Genomic DNA, 17449 nt, shown 5'->3' with positions numbered 1-17449 from the left:
ATATATATATATATATAAAATTTTTATGGGAAGGCAAAAGTCAAACTAGGAATCTGACTGTTTGTTCATGGTCTTAGAGCACCACCTGGTGGTTTCATTGTATGCATTCCACAGGAAAAGATTCAGCCAATCAGCTTTCAGAATTCCATTTCCTGCCTCTGTGCTCAGAATGCGAAGAATGTGCACCTCGTTAAGTCAGACAGTCTCTGACAGATGCAGACAGCTATACTCTGAAACAAACTGCAATTAATCCATAACCATACATCCTATCTCAAAAATTCTTGGATTAGAGGAAAGCACAGAGTCTTCCTGAGCGTATTAACGTATAAAATCTGTCAATAAAGTTTGAACTGAATAAGCAGTGATGGTGGAATGAGTCTTGTCCTGTTATTTCTTTGATGTTAGAATACATTCAGAGGCAGATTGCCAACTTCCTGTTGGATTTAGCTCACAGGTGTGAGTGTATGATTTTTCGGACTCGATGAGACCAACATTTTGGCGTTGGTTTCATGTCTGTATGACATTCCTACTGGCCGCTAGGGGCAATTTTGTATGTGTAGGTGGTGCTACAGAGCGCATTTTGTCACCTAAGGGGTAAATTTTGATATTTTATGAAAGTATTCACCAGACATGACATATCTGCCAAATTTGGTGAGTTTCTGAGCATGTTGAGGGGGTGAAATGGCAGTTTAAAGTGAAAAAGACATAAAAACGAACACATTTTAATAAATCCATAACCGTACATCCTATCTCAAAAATTTTTGCACAGGACAGTTGGGGAGAGTTTTCTGAACATATGGATATATGTCAGGTCTGGTGAAAAATTTGATAAAATGTAAAAATTAATTAAAAATTGTGTCCTTTATTTACAGACAGTAATATAGCACCGCTAACTCGTGTCCTTTTACAGACAGTACAGTAGCACCGCTAACACATGTCCCTTATCTACAGACAGTACAGTAGCACCGCTAACATGTCCGTTATTTACAGACAGTACAGTAGCACCGCTAACACGTGTCCTTTATTTACAGACAGTACAGTAGCACCGCTAACACGTCTGTTATTTACAGACAGTACAGTAGCACCGCTAACACGTGTCCTTTATTTACAGACAGTACAGTAGCACCGCTAACACATGTCCTTTATTTACAGACAGTACAGTAGCACCGCTAACACGTCTGTTATTTACAGACAGTACAGTAGCACCGCTAACACGTGTCCTTTATTTACAGACAGTACAGTAGCACCGCTAACACGTGTCCTTTATTTACAGACAGTACAGTAGCACCGCTAACACATGTCCCTTATCTACAGACAGTACAGTAGCACCGCTAACACGTGTCCCTGTTTGTTTGTTAGCTGTAATGTTAGCCCAGATGGACGCCCATCCATTTAATCAAAGACGATCAATGGGAGGCAGCCCCATCAATTAGACCCAGCCCAAAACCAGGAGAGGACGGGAGGATGAAGAAAAACGAGGAAGGAGAGGGGGATGGACAGGAAGGAGAGAAGAGATGTGGGGGGGGGGGGGGGGGGGGGGGGGGTGTTGGAGGAAGGCGGGGTCGATGAGGTTGGACTTGATTTATGGCTGTGATACACTTCAGAGCTTTTAAGTGCTGTCCATATTTTCCATCTGATAAGAAGATTGAAATTATTCACGGTCCTATCGCCTGTGGGGGTTGGATCGGGGGGGGGGTTGCTGCATCAGATAAACTATCTGTGTCTGGAAAATACATGACTCTGCTGCAGCTCCTTCAGGTTCAGCAGGTCCTGCAGGTCCAGGCAGCCCTGCAGGTCCTTCAGATCCTTCAGGTCCTGCAGGTTCTTCAGGTCCAGCAGGTCCTTCAGATCCAGCAGGTCCTTCAGGTACAGTAGGTCCTTCAGATCCAGCAGGTCCTTCAGGTCCTGCAGGTCCAGGTGAGGGTGACTCCTCAGATCCTGCTCATTTCCAGGACGACTGAACCGACCCCCGGTAACAGACACAACATGAGGAAAACGGTTCAACAGTTTCAGGTTGAACATTTATTCAACCACCTGTTCAGAACCACGGGCTGAACAGGAGGATTCGCCGCCGTCAGAGGCGTTTCGGTTTCACCTCAACACTCAGACAAACCTCCAGCCAAAAAACAAAGGCTCTGCAATGCAGCACAAACCGTAATTAGTATTTCCAGCGTGGCCTTTACTTTGTGTAGAGGATGGAAAGAAATAAAGCAGCACCGGCGGAGGCGGAGCGGGGGGAGGGGGAGGAGCCTCAGCGGACGATGGCTCATAAATCTGATCCAAACGACACCTTAATTCTCTGTTAATGCTCGAGTGGGAAGTAGTGAAGCGTGTGCACGATAATGAAGAAGAAGAAGAAGGAGGAGGAGGTGGAGAAGAAGAAGGAGGAGGAGGAGAAGAAGAAGAAGGAGGAGGAGAAGAAAAAGGAGGAGGAGGAGGAGGAAAAGAAGAAGAAGAAAAAGAAGAAGGAGGGGGGGGAGGAGAAGGAGGAGGAGGAGAAGAAGCAGGAAAAAAGAAACAGAAGAACAAGAAGAAGAAAAAGAAATACAGGGAGGAGGGAAGGGACGAATAAGAAGGAAAACAGAAATATAAAATGTTAAATATGTCAAAATGTACTTAAGAAAATGTTTCCATTAACACTAAGTGGACATTTTCTGTTAAAATATGTAAACATGGCCACCTCAAAGGCACAAAACTTGGTCTTTTTTTTTCCAAAATTTCTAAAGTTTTTCTTTCAAATTGGACCTTTTTGTCTCAGATCCAAAATTGGAGTCGGTGGAGACCAAAACTGAGCTCAGAGAACGCACAAAATCTCACACAAAAAACCCTTTTTCCAGTGAAGCTATCAGCTGGAAACCACTGAACTGGGCTTTTTTGTCATTTCTGCGACAACATGTGACAGTACGATTACGACAAATAATCACATAGATCAATTTGAGTCTCAGGTGGAGGCAGATCAGAAAAGATCTGACGAAATCGACCTCAGGTGTTCAAACTGGAAGTAAATCTGTCTCATCAGATTTTGAATTATAAAAGCCATTGAATTTCTAGCACTGAATTTTTTTTGCACTGAAATTAAGTATCTCAATTTTTTGTCTCTGAATACATCTATGTTTATAAATTTAGAATAAAAAAAATTCAGATGCAAAAAATTCAGATGCAAAAAAATTCAGAAGCAAAAAATTTAGATGCAAAAACTTCAGATCACACATCTGTGCTGACTGTCTTCCTGCATCGGTGTCACATGACCAACCTAACGTAACTCGATTGGCTGGCTGACGGTTTGACTTGAGACAGAATCGATTGCTTATCCTTGGTGTACAGGATGTGTGATCAGAATTTTTTGCTTCTGAATTTTTAGGGACCGAGCCCAGAGGGCAAGAGGCAAGGCCCCTGTTGTTTTTCATTTGTTTTTTATTATTTTTCCGCCGCCACTTTGAACTGGATTTTGACCCCCTAAACATGCTCAAAAACTCACCAAATTTGGCACGCAATATAACATGTGGGAAAAAGTCGAAATTGGAAAAATTAGTCCCAGACATCGCATTTTTCTGGTGCTACTGTACTGTCTGTAAATAAAGGACACGTGTTAGCGGTGCTACATTACTGTCTGTAAATAAGGGACATGTGTTAGCGGTGCTACTGTACTGTCTGTAGATAAGGGACACGTGTTAGCGGTGCTACTGTACTGTCTGTAGATAAGGGACACGTGTTAGCGGTGCTACATTACTGTCTTTAAATAAGGAACACCTGTTAGCGGTGCCACATTACTGTCTTTAAATAAGAGACACGTGTTAGCGGTGCTACTGTACTATCTGTAAATAAAGGACACGTGTTAGCGGTGCTACTGTACTGTCTGTAGATAAGGGACACGTGTTAGCGGTGCCACATTACTGTCTTTAAATAAGAAACACGTGTTAGCGGTGCTACTGTACTGTCTGTAAATAAAGGACACGTGTTAGCGGTGCTACTGTACTGTCTGTAGATAAGGGACACGTGTTAGCGGTGCTACATTACTGTCTGTAGATAAGGGACACCTGTTAGCGGTGCTACATTACTGTCTTTAAATAAGGGACACCTGTTAGCGGTGCCACATTACTGTCTTTAAATAAGAGACACGTGTTAGCGGTGCTACTGTACTGTCTGTAAATAAAGGACACGTGTTAGCAGTGCTACTGTACTGTCTGTAAATAAAGGACACGTGTTAGCAGTGCTACTATACTGTCTGTAAATAAAGGACACGTGTTAGCGGTGCTACTGTACTGTCTGTAAAGAAAGGACACGTGTTAGCGGTGCTACTGTACTGTCTGTAAATAAAGGACACGTGTTAGCAGTGCTACTGTACTGTCTGTAAATAAAGGACACGTGTTAGCGGTGCTACTGTACTGTCTGTAAAGAAAGGACACGTGTTAGCAGTGCTACTGTACTGTCTGTAAAGAAAGGACGTGTGCTCTACATTCTCTTTGTGTGTTGGTTTATTCTTCACCTGGACTGTGTTTGCTCAGATTTGCGTTGTGTAGTGAAGCAGAGCGACGAGGCCGACCCCCCCCACGTCTTTGACAACAGCTCGCTGCCAGCGTAAACATCCACTGTTTCTTTGCAAGGACTAACAGAGCTAACGGCAGCGTTACAACAACACATCACACACTTTAAAGTAGACAAACAGATGAACAGACAACTGGAGAAACCAGCACACAAAAAGACAACACACAAATACACAAACAAACACACAAAAAACAAACAAAAACAAAAGGAGAGATGAATCAACAACTAGAGAAACCAACACACAAATACACACAAACACACACAAACAGAGAGATGAACCGACAACTAGAGAAACCAAGACACAAACTCACAAAAAAAACAAATACACAAACACACAAAAACAAACAAACACACAAAAACAAACACACTTACAAACGCAAACAGAGAAATGAACAAACACACAAAAACCAACACACAAAAAAACAACACACAAATACACAAACAAACACAGAGAGAGATGAACAGACAACTGGAGAAACCAACACATAAACACACAAAAAACAAACAAACACACAAATACACAAACACAAAAAACACAAACACATTAAAACACAAATACACAAATACAAAAAGAGAGATGAGCCAACAACTAGAGAAACCAACATACAAACACACAAACCAACACAAAAAACAAACACACAAATACACAAACAAACACACAAAAACAAACACACAAATACACAAACAAACACAAACAGAGAGATGAACCAACAACTAGAGAAACCAACATACAAACACACAAACCAACACAAAAAACAAACACACAAATACACAAACAAACACACAAAAACAAACACACAAATACACAAACAAACACAAACAGAGAGATGAACCAACAACTAGAGAAACCAACATACAAACACGCAAACCAACACAAAAAACAAACACACAAATACACAAACAAACACACAAAAACAAACACACAAATACACAAACAAACACACAAAAACAAACACACAAATACACAAACAAACACAAACAGAGAGATGAACCAACAACTAGAGAAACCAACACACAAACACACAAAAAAACAAACATACAAATACACAAACACACAAAACAAATACACAAACACACAAACAAACGCACAAACTTACTTACTAAACTTCATTAACATTTGTCGGAGGTGAATTAGTCTTCTTCTTTCCATCGTTGAAACTGGACTCGTCCATAAAAATATCCTCTTGTTGAAATGAAAATGTCTGTTTAAAATGTTGAAAATAATTCCATGTCTTTATTAGTTTGATCACCTTCTGAGTCTGTGTTTTAGGCCCCTCCCCCTGCCCTGTCCGTTAACCCTCCTGCTCTGTGTTTCCTGTGTTTTAGGCCCCTCCCCCTGCCCTGTCCGTTAACCCTCCTGCTCTGTGTTTCCTGTGTTTTAGGCCCCTCCCCCTGCCCTGTCCGTTAACCCTCCTGCTCTGTGTTTCCTGTGTTTTAGGCCCCTCCCCCTGCCCTGTCCGTTAACCCTCCTGCTCTGTGTGTCCTCAGGTAAATTCACCTGTATCGAGGCCCGCTTCCACCTGGAGCGTCAGATGGGCTACTACCTGATCCAGATGTACATCCCGTCCTTGCTCATCGTCATCCTGTCCTGGGTCTCCTTCTGGATCAACATGGACGCCGCTCCGGCCCGGGTGGGTCTGGGCATCACCACGGTGCTGACCATGACCACGCAGAGCTCCGGCTCCAGGGCGTCGCTGCCCAAGGTGACGGCCAATCACACGCTGCCCCGTCATCTCACACACAAATAAACATCAGATGGAGATCAGGGTTTGGGTTCAGACTCACTCGTTAGTTCGAAGGTCACTGATTCAGATTAACGCTGTTTTTATTCAGTGTTTAGAACAAGGTTATTATTGTACACTGTAAAAAAAAAAAAAATCTGTAATTTAACAGAATTTTCACTGTTTATTTTACAGATTTTTCCTGTATTTTTAAGATACAGGAAAATATCAATGAAATTCCAAAAGTAGACTGTGATTTTACATGTCAAATGTAAAAATAACATGAAAAAACTGTAACTGTGAATAACCATAAAATTTCAATTTTTTAAAAGAATTTTTTTTCTTTTCTCAAAGAAAAATACAGTTAAAATACATTTGCGAATGTATCGTAATTTCACAAATATTTCTTTTCTATTTATGAGATTAAACTGTTAATTTAAAGTTTAATACTGTAAAATAAAGAAATAAATAAATAAAACAAGATAAAATTACTGACAATTAACCCTAAAAGAAGTATTTGTTCTGTAAGTTTAACCAGACTTGTTTGTTAATTGACAAATATCTTGTGTAATTACAGGAGGTTTCACAACAAAAATGTTGAATAAATGTATTTTTGTGAATGTAGAACATGTATAAGCACTGATAAACTGTCCAAATACAGTTTTTATCAGTGGATTGGACAACTGAGTCTCACTGAAAATTATTTACATATATATATATATATATATAGGTAATTTGATTGTTTTAGTACATGTAAATATTCTTTATTAAACATTAAAAAGTAAAAAAAAAACAAACAAAATCTCATTTAAAGTTAGGGCAAAGAACTATTTAACTTATGGAAAATTACTGTATTTTTATGAGATGGTTATTTTCTGTTATTTTACAGTTTTTTTTTGGCGCCCCAGCTGCCGGAATATTACTGGGGTTTTTTTGTTTTTGTGGTTTTTTTTACAGTGTAACGAAATGAAAAAAACTACAATTGAAAAAACATTTTCGTTAACTGAAATAAATAAAAACTATTTTTAAAAGAAAAAAACATAACTAACTGAAACTGTATTGTGTACTTACAAAACTAACTAAAACGGACAAAAATTATGGATAAAATTCTCTTCGTTTTCGTCTTTGTCAACGTCGGCTTGATATGAAAGTGATATATTTCACTCTAGCAATTTTATTGTGACTTGGATGAAAGGATGAGAAGGTGAAGGGATGAGAGGATGAAAGGATGAGGATGAAAAGATGAATGGATGAAAGGATGAGAGGATGAAACGATGAGAAGATGAGAGGTATAAAGGGTGAAAAGATGAACGGATGAAAGGATGACAGGATGAAAGGATGAGAGGATGAGAAGATGAGAGGTATAAAGGGTGAAAAGATGAATGGATGAAAGGATGAGAGGATGAAAGGATGAGAAGATGAGAGGTATAAAGGGTGAAAAGATGAACGGATGAAAGGATGACAGGATGAAAGGATGAGAGGATGAAAGGGTGAGAGGATGAGAGGATGAACAGATGCGAGGATGAAAGGATTAAAGGATGAGGATGAAAGGATGACAGGATGAAAGGATGAGAGGATGAAAGGGTGAGAGGATGAGAGGATGAACAGATGCGAGGATGAAAGGATTAAAGGATGAGGATGAAAGGATGACAGGATGAAAGGATGAGAGGATGAAAGGGTGAGAGGATGAGAGGATGAACAGATGCGAGGATGAAAGGATTAGAGGATGAGGATGAAAGGATGACAGGATGACAGGATGAAAGGGTGAGAGGATGAAAGGGTGAGAGGATGAAAGATGAAAGGATGAGAAACAGTATCAGTAAAAATGAGCAGAATGTTCATGTGTGATTTTAATGGACAAACATTGAGCAACTGTCATCAAAAAGAAACAAAAAGAAATAAACATCAGCTGGTGTCAGATGTGAGAGAATAAACGGGTAGATTTAACTGAGCAGATCCAGGATGAATGTTGGCTGGTTTTTCCGTGGTGTGAAACCACGTGGGACTGTGTCGGACCTGGTGTAGACCTGATCCGCCTCGGGCCTGGACCTGCATGTTTAATCAGACCTGCAGATGTTGACAGCGCCTGAACAAACAGACTGAGCGGAGGACAGCGAAGGCATCATGGATAATGGAGGAGGTGGGAGGATGGAGGTTTGGAGGATTCATGGTGAACATCCAGAAAAATCAGGTTTAACCAGGAACTGAACTGATTTATGAATTTAGATCAAAGCCAAAAACAACAGAAAAAACATGAATATATGAGGATTTATACACAAAACAAGCAACAAAACCCCTTCAATCCAATGAAAAAGACACAAGTGCAACACTGCAACAGTCCAATAAAGATGGAAAAAGTCCTGGTGTTTTCTCTGATTTCCATCAAAAGTTTTAAAGACAGTAACTGACTTAAAATGATCAGATTTGTCCACAGTTGAGTGTTTTAGACTCAGATGTGGTTTTCTGATCAAACTGAACAAACCCAGATAAAAGTGAATCTGTTCATAAACCAGATAAAAAAACAGATGAATGTGAATCTGGATCCAAAACCATGAGAAGGTTGAAGGTGCAGGAGATGGATGGAATGAACACATGAATGAAAATGACACCATGAATGAACGACAGAAGATAAATGACAAATGAAACCAGATAGAAACTGAAAGAGACTGAAAAGTATGAGAGGATGAATGAATGAATGAATAAAATGAGTGAATGAATGAATAGATGGGTGGATGGATGGATGGATGGATGGATGGATGGATGGATGAAATGATGAAAGATAAATGAATGAATAGACAAATGAATCAATGAAATGATGAATGAATGACATGACATGATGGATGGATGGGTGAATGAATGAATTAAATGATAGCTGAATGACATGATGAATGAATGAATGAGTGTATGACAGGATGGATGAATGAATGGATGAATCAGTGAATGACAGGATGGCTGAATGGAGGGATAGATGAATGAATGAATGAATGAATGAATGAGTGAATGAATGAATAACAGGATGGGTGAATTGATGGATGAATGACAGACAGAATGGATGGATGGATGAATGACAGGATGAATGAATGGATGAATAGATGAAAGGGTGAATGAATGAACAGATGGATGAATGGATGGATGAACAGTGAAACATTCATCCAATGTTGATGCATCGACACATAGAAAATAAAAGGATGAAGGTAGATGAACAGAGGACGAATAATAAATGGGACCAGGATGAGAGGATGAAAGGGTGAGGATGTGGGTCAAAGGCAGATGTTAATGGGACCTGGACCAGGATCTGGACCTGGACCTGGACCTGGACCAGGACTAGGACTAGGATCAGCCAGGACCTGGATCAGTACCAGGACTAGGCCTAGGATTAGGAAAAGGACCAGGACCAGGATTAGGACTAGGACTAGGACTAGGACAAGGACAAGGACAAGGACCTGGACGTGGACCTGGACCAGTTGGACTAAACCCATTTGTGGAACCACAGGATCTTTTTCCTCCAAAGGATTTTCAGATTAAGACGAGACAGAAAAACGGTGGGAGTTTGCGTGAGGCGGTGGAGTTGTGTAATGATGTCCAGGAAGCAGTAATCCAACTGACACACACAGATAAAACACACACACACACACACACACGTATACACACACACATATACACACACACACACACACATTAGGTGCTTCATGCGCTCTAAAAATTGAACAAGTGAACCGTGATTCCTCTCCAGTTCAGCTGTCACAATAATGATCACACAACACAGCTGAGCTTCACAAAACACACACACACATACGCACACACACATGCACACACATGCACATACACACACGCACACGTGTTGGTTTCCACACGCCACTGAGACCTCCTGCATCACGTCAGCAGAGAAAAGACACAGACAAAGCATCAGCTGAGTCCAAAAAGGTATAGAATAGAATAGAATAGAATAGAATAGAATAGAATAGAATAGAATAGAATAGAATAGACTGTAAACAACTTGTGTGTGAAACATGTTTTAATTATGTTTATGAATGTTCCAACAGTTGAGCAAACGTGTGTTTATAGAGGATTGGATGTGTGTTTGTGTGTGTGTGTGTATCTGAGTGTGTATATCTGAGTGTGTGTGTGTGTGTGTGTGTGTGTGTATCTGAGTGTGTATATCTGAGTGTGTGTGTGTGTGTGTATCTGAGTGTGTATATCTGAATGTGTGTGTGTATCTGAGTGTGTGTGTGTGTGTGTGTGTGTGTATCTGAGTGTGTATATCTGAGTGTGTGTGTGTGTGTGTGTGTGTATCTGAGTGTGTATATCTGAATGTGTGTGTGTATCTGAGTGTGTGTGTGTGTGTGTGTGTGTTGGCTGTCCACTGGTCCATCCTTGTCTCTGTCCGTCCTCAGGTGTCCTACGTCAAAGCCATTGACATCTGGATGGCCGTCTGTCTGCTCTTCGTCTTCTCTGCTCTGTTGGAATACGCCGCCGTCAACTTCATCGCTCGACAACACAAGGAGCTGCTGCGCTTCAGACGGAGGCGACGACACATGAAGGTAAACAAACCTGTTTACAAACAACACAGACATATTTACAAACAAAACCAACTGTTTACAAACAGAGGACCCCCCCAACAAACATGTTTACAAACAAAAAAACCAATCCTGTTTACAAACAACACAGCCATATTTACAAACAAAACCAACTGTTTACAAACAAACAGAGGATTTCCCCCCAAACAAACATGTTTACAAACAAAAACAATCCTGTTTACAAACAGCACAGACATGTTTCACAAAACAAACATGCTCACAAACATGTTTACAAACAACAGAGATGTTTTACAAACAAACATGTTTACAAACAAACATGTTTACAAACAAACATGTTTTTACAAACATGTTTACAAACAAACAAATATGCTTGCAGACAAACAAATATGTTCACAAACACAACAACCATGTTTACAAACAAATGTTTGCAAACACAACAAATATGTTTACAAACAATACAAACATGTTTACAAACAAGACACATTCACAAAACGTTTACAAAACAAAAATTCATCTGTGACCAAATGGAACCCAGTCTTGGATCTAAACCCAACTGTTCAGGACTTTCATTTCCTTTGTTTTCATCAGTGACTGAATTAGATCAACAGACAAATGAGTGAACCAAAGAATCACAAACAACAGCTGTTTGAGCTGATAATATAATAATAATAATAATAATAATAATAATATTATTATTATTATTATTATTATTATTATTATTATTATTGATGATGATGTACAAATGGACAGGAAATGAAAATCCCCAAACCCACCTGAAAACCCAGTCTTGCAGGTTACCCACAATGCACCTGGGTCTGTTACTGGGTTCTGTTTGGTCACATGACCCTTTTGATTTAAAAATAAACTCAAACGTCTGTTCGATCTGTCGTCAAAGCAGAAACGCAGGAATCTGCGGGACGAACCCAACAGTCCTGTCAAACAGGAAGGGGCGGGTTTAGGAGGCGGCGCTTTGGGTGCTCCGCCTCCTTCTGATCGGTCCGATCTGGATTTGACTTCAACCACGGAGCAAAGGGTAGGCGGAGCCTCGAGTTTGAGACACAGAGTAAATGTATATAATAAAAAACAGAATAAAGCTGGGTCTGGTCCTGGTCCTGGTTCTGGTCCAGGATTGAGTTAAAGCAGCTGAACTGACAGATGTCATTATTGTGTTTATGTCAGAGATGAAAGCAACGAGTGACAAACACCATGAGAACCTGATGATGGAAGAAACAAATACAGAAAAAATACGACAAATACGATGAAGAAACAGGAAAATAAGAAACAAATACAGAAAACAAAAAGATGGGCACAGACTGATGGACATGTGTCTTTGTCCTCCTTTAGTAAAAGCTCTGATTCTGGAAGAACAGATTATATGTTATATTTTTATATTTTGTGTTAAATTTAGTTTTTCCGTCTGTTTTATTTGTCAGTTCACGTTGACGGAGGTTTGGAGAAAAAACACATATATCTATAAAAATGCGAACTGTCTAAATCCTAAATCCTATTGTTGTAATCCTCAACCCGTTCAGCGGTGACGGTTGGTGCTGAGCTAGATTAGCGTCCGGCTGCCGCTGCACTTTCAGGTGAATCACACACCAACCCCTCCCCCTCACAGTTAAACCGCCGCCCCCCTCCTCTGATGATGAGTGGGGGGGGGGGGGGGGGGGGCAGGACCGCAGGCTGACGGTGACCCACATCTGGCTCTGTGGGCTTGTATTCAGGAAGAAGAAGCCAGGCCTGGATCCAGGTCCAGGTCTGGTCTTCACACTTATTGGACTCTGTTTCCCATGATTCCTTGGGAGCGTCTGTGTCCTCAGAGCGCTGCGTTCAGGGTCAGCGCTTACGTAACGTCTGTTTCTGTGGTGAATTTAGAACAAAACCAGAGCAGGTTTTTCCTTGAAGCCCATTCACAATGGACTCTGAATGAAGGTCCACGATAAAACAACAAAGAAAACAAAGAAAACAACAAATGAAAGAAAAAAGAATACAACAAAGGAAACAACAAATGAAAACAACAAAGAAAACAACAAATGAAAGAAAAAAGAAAACAACAAAGGAAACAACAAATGAAAACAAAAAAGAAAACAAAGAAAACAAATGAAAGAAAAAAGAAAACAACAAAGAAAACAACAAATGAAAGAGAAAACAACAAATGAAAGAAAAAAGAAAACAAATGAAAACAACAAATGAAAGAAAAAAGAAAACAATAAATGAAAACAACAAAGAAAACAACAAATGAAATAAATAAAACAACAAATGAAATAACAAAGAAAACAACAAATCCCTGGTCCTAAATTCCTGATCGAAGCCTGTTTGATGTGTGTACTTTCACGTCCATCCTTAAAACTGGAACTAAACAAACCACAGACGTGTATTTCCAGGATGTGATGGACTCCACCTGAACCGTCTGTACTTTCACGTGCATGAGTGTGTTTGACTTGAAGGAAACGTGTTCAGGTTTTGAGGCGTCAGAACCAGGAAACAAATCCACTGTAGGGTCGGTCCAAAGCGGACCGGGTCGGTCTAAACCCGGACCAGATTCACAGCAGGGCATTATGGGAGCTCTGCAGGTCTGAGGGATGTGGGACAGGTTTGATTCAGGTCACAGATCTGGACCAAGACTGTCAAAAGGACCCATCTGGATCACTGTGGACCTCCTTATGATGTCATATGACCGAGACCGGTCCCTGCACCTGAGGAGGACCTGGTGGATCTGGTTTTATCTTTGGATCTGGACCTCCTGGGCCTCCGTAGGACCGGATCGTGGTCCGTTTCTGGACTGGTTTTACCTCTGGATCTGGACCTGCTGGTTCTTTATTGGACCCGGTCCTGGTCTTGCGGTGCAGGATGCTGCAGGTCTTGGCTCAGTCCCAGTTGGGCTGATTTCTGTGTTTTCTGCGCTGATGCTTTATTGATCCATCAGTAACACCGATTGGATCGGACCAAGTCCACCTGGTCCACCTGGTCCAGCTGGTCCACCCAGTCCGCCTGGTCCACCTGGTCCTAAGAACCGACTAATTACAAACACAGACCAGGACCATCAGAGAGACTGATGGAGGAGGAGGAGGTATGGAGCCACACCCCCCCCTGCTGGTAGGCTGAGGCGGTGCATCTGGACCAGGCACACAGCTGATGTGGTCTAATGTGGTCTAATGTGGTCTGACGTGGTCTAACGTGGTCTGATGTGGTCCTCATGCAACATTATGAAGAACATGACCTGAAGGACACACGCACACTATATTATATTATATTTTCTCCTCCTCCTTCTTCTTCTTCTCCTCCTTCTCCCCCTTCTCCTCCTCCTCTTCTTCCTCCTCCTTCTACTCCTCCCCCTCCTTCTTCTTCTCCTCCTCCCCCTCCTTCTCCCCATCCTTCTCCCACTTCTCCTCCTCCTTCTCTCCCTTTTCCTCCTCCTTCTCCTCTTCTTCCTCCTCCTTCTACTCCTCCCCCTCCTTCTTCTTCTCCTCCTCCCCCTCCTTCTCCCCCTTCTCCTCCTCCTCCTCCTCCTTCTCCTCCTCCTCCTCTTCTTCTTCCTCCTCCTCATTGCACCTCCTCCTCACGTCCCTGCTGCCTCCTCATTAATCACATGACAGGGTGAATAAAATGGACCATCAGTAATAGTTTGGCTCCAGCAGAACTGAAGGACATGAGGAGGTCAGAGTGTGTGTGTGTGTGTGTGTTTGTTTTTGTGTTTGTGTGTGTGTGTGTGTGTGTGTGGACTTGACAACAGAACAGGGACATGGGCCTGTATAAATGGAACGCCACCCAGTGGTCGAATGGGGGCGGGGCTTATGGACAATGTTTATGTGACGTGGATGTACAATGTGACCACAATCTGGGGTCAAAGGTCAAACAGGAGTGTTTGTGGAGCCTGCACTAGTTTAGTTGGATTATTGAAAGTGGAGTTGGTGGTTGTCATGGTAACAGTTTGTGGTCATCATGGTAACACTTATGACTAGGGATGGGAATCATTAAGAATTTAATAATTCCATTATTGATATTGCTTATCGATCCGATTCTTTATCGATTCTCTTATTGATTCTCATTGGGTGTGGGAATAAACGAGTACAAACGGGTGTGTTTGCATGAACTGTCTTTTATATTTCCATCTTTGCACAGACAATATAACATATACAGTATGTACAAGTAATAGTAACAGATGACGCTGGGCCCGGTCCAGGGGAGGGTCGTACAGCGGAAGTGAAACTACAGACTCTTTACTAATTCCTCTATTGCCGCACTTCTACTACGTGGAACCGGTTCAACTCGGCTCGGCTTGTCTCCCGTTGTTGTGCACCTCATTTCCTTTCCCTTCTTACCTTCGGAAACTTGTATTTGAGGAGTTACGACGTTTGTTGCCCACACCGGAACCGGCCCGGCGTTCACTCTGCCGCTACATTCACAAGCGTCGCTAAGTAACGTACCAAATACATGACATTCCTATAAATGATTCACATGCTGTGGACAAATGTTTGAGGATATTGGAGGGATTCCACCCTTTTGAAGACATGGAAGCTTTGACAGTGTTCAACTGGACCTGGTGTCGTCTTTTTAGATTTTCTTTTTAGAATTTCTGCCTCAACGCCATGTTGGCTACGTTCTGACTAAAACAGTGCAGCGTACACGTGATGTCATTGCGCATGCACAACGAAGGCAGAAGTGATAAGCAGAATCATTAAACAGGCAAACGATTCCAAGGAATCGAGCTACTAGGATTCCCATCCCTACTTATGACCCTTTATTTATACTGATTAATAAACTGAAACCAGCGCAGGTAGAACGTGTTCCCTCCGCCTCATTAGGGTTCATGTTCTAAAACTGAAGAACCAGTATCACTAGGGACAACTGTTAATACAGACCATAATAAGACCACAGCCTCAAACAGCTGAACATGGATGGGTCTGTGTAGAACCGAACCAAACGGACCTCCAGACGGTCCACATGTACGAGTTCTGCTGTTCGGTTCTACGTTCTATAGATGTTCCGGTCCTCAGGTTCTGGTGTCAGATGTTCCGGTCCCCAGGTTCTGGTGTCAGATGTTCCGGTCCTCAGGTTCTGGTGTCAGATGTTCCGGTCCCCAGGTTCTGGTGTCAGATGTTCTGGTCCTCAGGTTCTGGTGTTCCGTCTTCAGTGGTCTGAGCTGCTTTTATTCCAGACCTTAAATACATGTAGCAGAACGTGACCAGAACAGTCCGGGTGTTTTACAGCTGCATCAACACTAACCTACAGTTTGGTGTCGTCTGCGTATATAGATGAAGTCCCAGATCAATAACAGATCCAATACTCTGCTTTGACAACTGATCAATAACAGATGTGAGCTGGTGTTCAACATGTTCAGGGTGTTTTTAGAATGAATATATGAACAAACAGCTGATGGTACAGGGTTAGACTGGTGTAACTGTAACTGTAACTGTAACTGTAATGCCATCATCTCCAACAGTAACGTCTTTCTCTGGTTCCTAACAGCCTGAGTCTTGGCCTGTGTTGCAGGAGGATGAGACGGGCGACGGGCGCTTCAGTTTCCCCGGTTACGGCATGGGCCCCGCCTGCCTCCAGACCAAGGACGGCATGGCCATCAAAGGCAACAACAACAACGCGCCATCGGCGTCGGCGGCGCCCGAGAAGAGCATCGAGGAGATGAAGAAGCTGTTCATCGGCCGAGCCAAACGCATCGACACCGTGTCCCGCGTGGCCTTCCCGCTCGTCTTCCTCATTTTTAACATTTTCTACTGGATCATTTATAAGATCATCCGCAGCGAGGACATCCACAAGCAGTAGAGGAGGAGGAGGAGGAACCACTGGAGACCACGCCCCCTTTTCCCACCGACCACGCCTCCTCCTTCATCCTCTTACTCTCTCAAGTTGCTTTTTGTGGCGGTGTGCCCCCCCCCCCCCCCCCCCCCCCAAGCCCCTTCCAGACATTATTTCACATATTTATCGCTTGGTTTTCCCTCCTGACTCCACCCCCCCTGACCCCGCCCCTAGCCCCACCCTGTGACCCAGCTCTTTTACACCTCCTGGATAATCCAGACCAGTGCAATAGCAATGCAGTCAAATGCATGATATATGAATGTGGCAATATATAAATGAAAAGATGAAACCTCCAACCGACTGAGTGGGAGGGGCCTAACTACTGAGTGGGAGGGGCCTAATTGGAGCAGACGCACTTGTAAAGGCTCTTAGATTTGATTTCAGTTCTTTTCTTTGTGGAGATGGATCTGTAGGTCTATATGGAACAGTGATGTCGGGGGGGGGGGGGCAGTGTAATATACGCATATCTATTCTAAAGGAAAAAAAGGAGGATTGTGTCCAAAGGATGAAAGAGTTGGACCAATAGAACGGACAAAGAACGGACAGACGTTTGGACCAACAGAACGGACAGACGTTTGGACGGAGGCGGAGCCACCGGTGCTTCCATGAACCACAGCCATGCAAGGATCACACCTTCTATATATTCTAGATCTGCTTCTAATGTGTACTGACTGCAAGCACTTGGCCACGCCCCCCGCCCCTCCCCCTTTTGCCTCCAACTGTTGAGACTCTTTGTTGAGGTTTTTCTGCCGAATCATGTGGCTGGACAGAAAAAAAAGAAAAAAGTCAAAGAAAAAAACACTGGACGAACAGCGATTCTGAGACAAACGT

At 42.3% G+C, this 17449-nt stretch overlaps 1 protein-coding gene across 4 annotated transcripts in view; it reads left to right on the top strand.

Moving 5' to 3' along the window:
- Positions 1-16902, top strand: part of glra1 (glycine receptor, alpha 1) — a 98816-nt gene extending 81914 nt beyond the window's left edge. For 2 of the 4 annotated variants that reach the window (XM_030145417.1, XM_030145415.1), the window contains 3 exons: positions 6034-6248; positions 10661-10807; positions 16298-16902. In XM_030145417.1, the coding sequence (XP_030001277.1) occupies positions 6034-6248; positions 10661-10807; positions 16298-16585 (650 nt within the window). In that variant the 3' untranslated portion in view covers positions 16586-16902. Of the gene's footprint in view, positions 1-6033; positions 6249-10660; positions 10808-16273 lie in introns of all 4 variants that reach the window. The other 2 variants (XM_030145416.1, XM_030145414.1) reach the window with 1 other exon arrangement.
- The last annotated feature ends 547 nt before the right edge of the window (positions 16903-17449 follow it).

The sequence above is a fragment of the Sphaeramia orbicularis genome, chromosome 10 (assembly GCF_902148855.1).
Source record: "Sphaeramia orbicularis chromosome 10, fSphaOr1.1, whole genome shotgun sequence".
NCBI classification, from domain to species: Eukaryota; Metazoa; Chordata; class Actinopteri; order Kurtiformes; family Apogonidae; genus Sphaeramia; species Sphaeramia orbicularis.
This window is presented reverse-complemented; position numbering and strand designations above follow the sequence as displayed.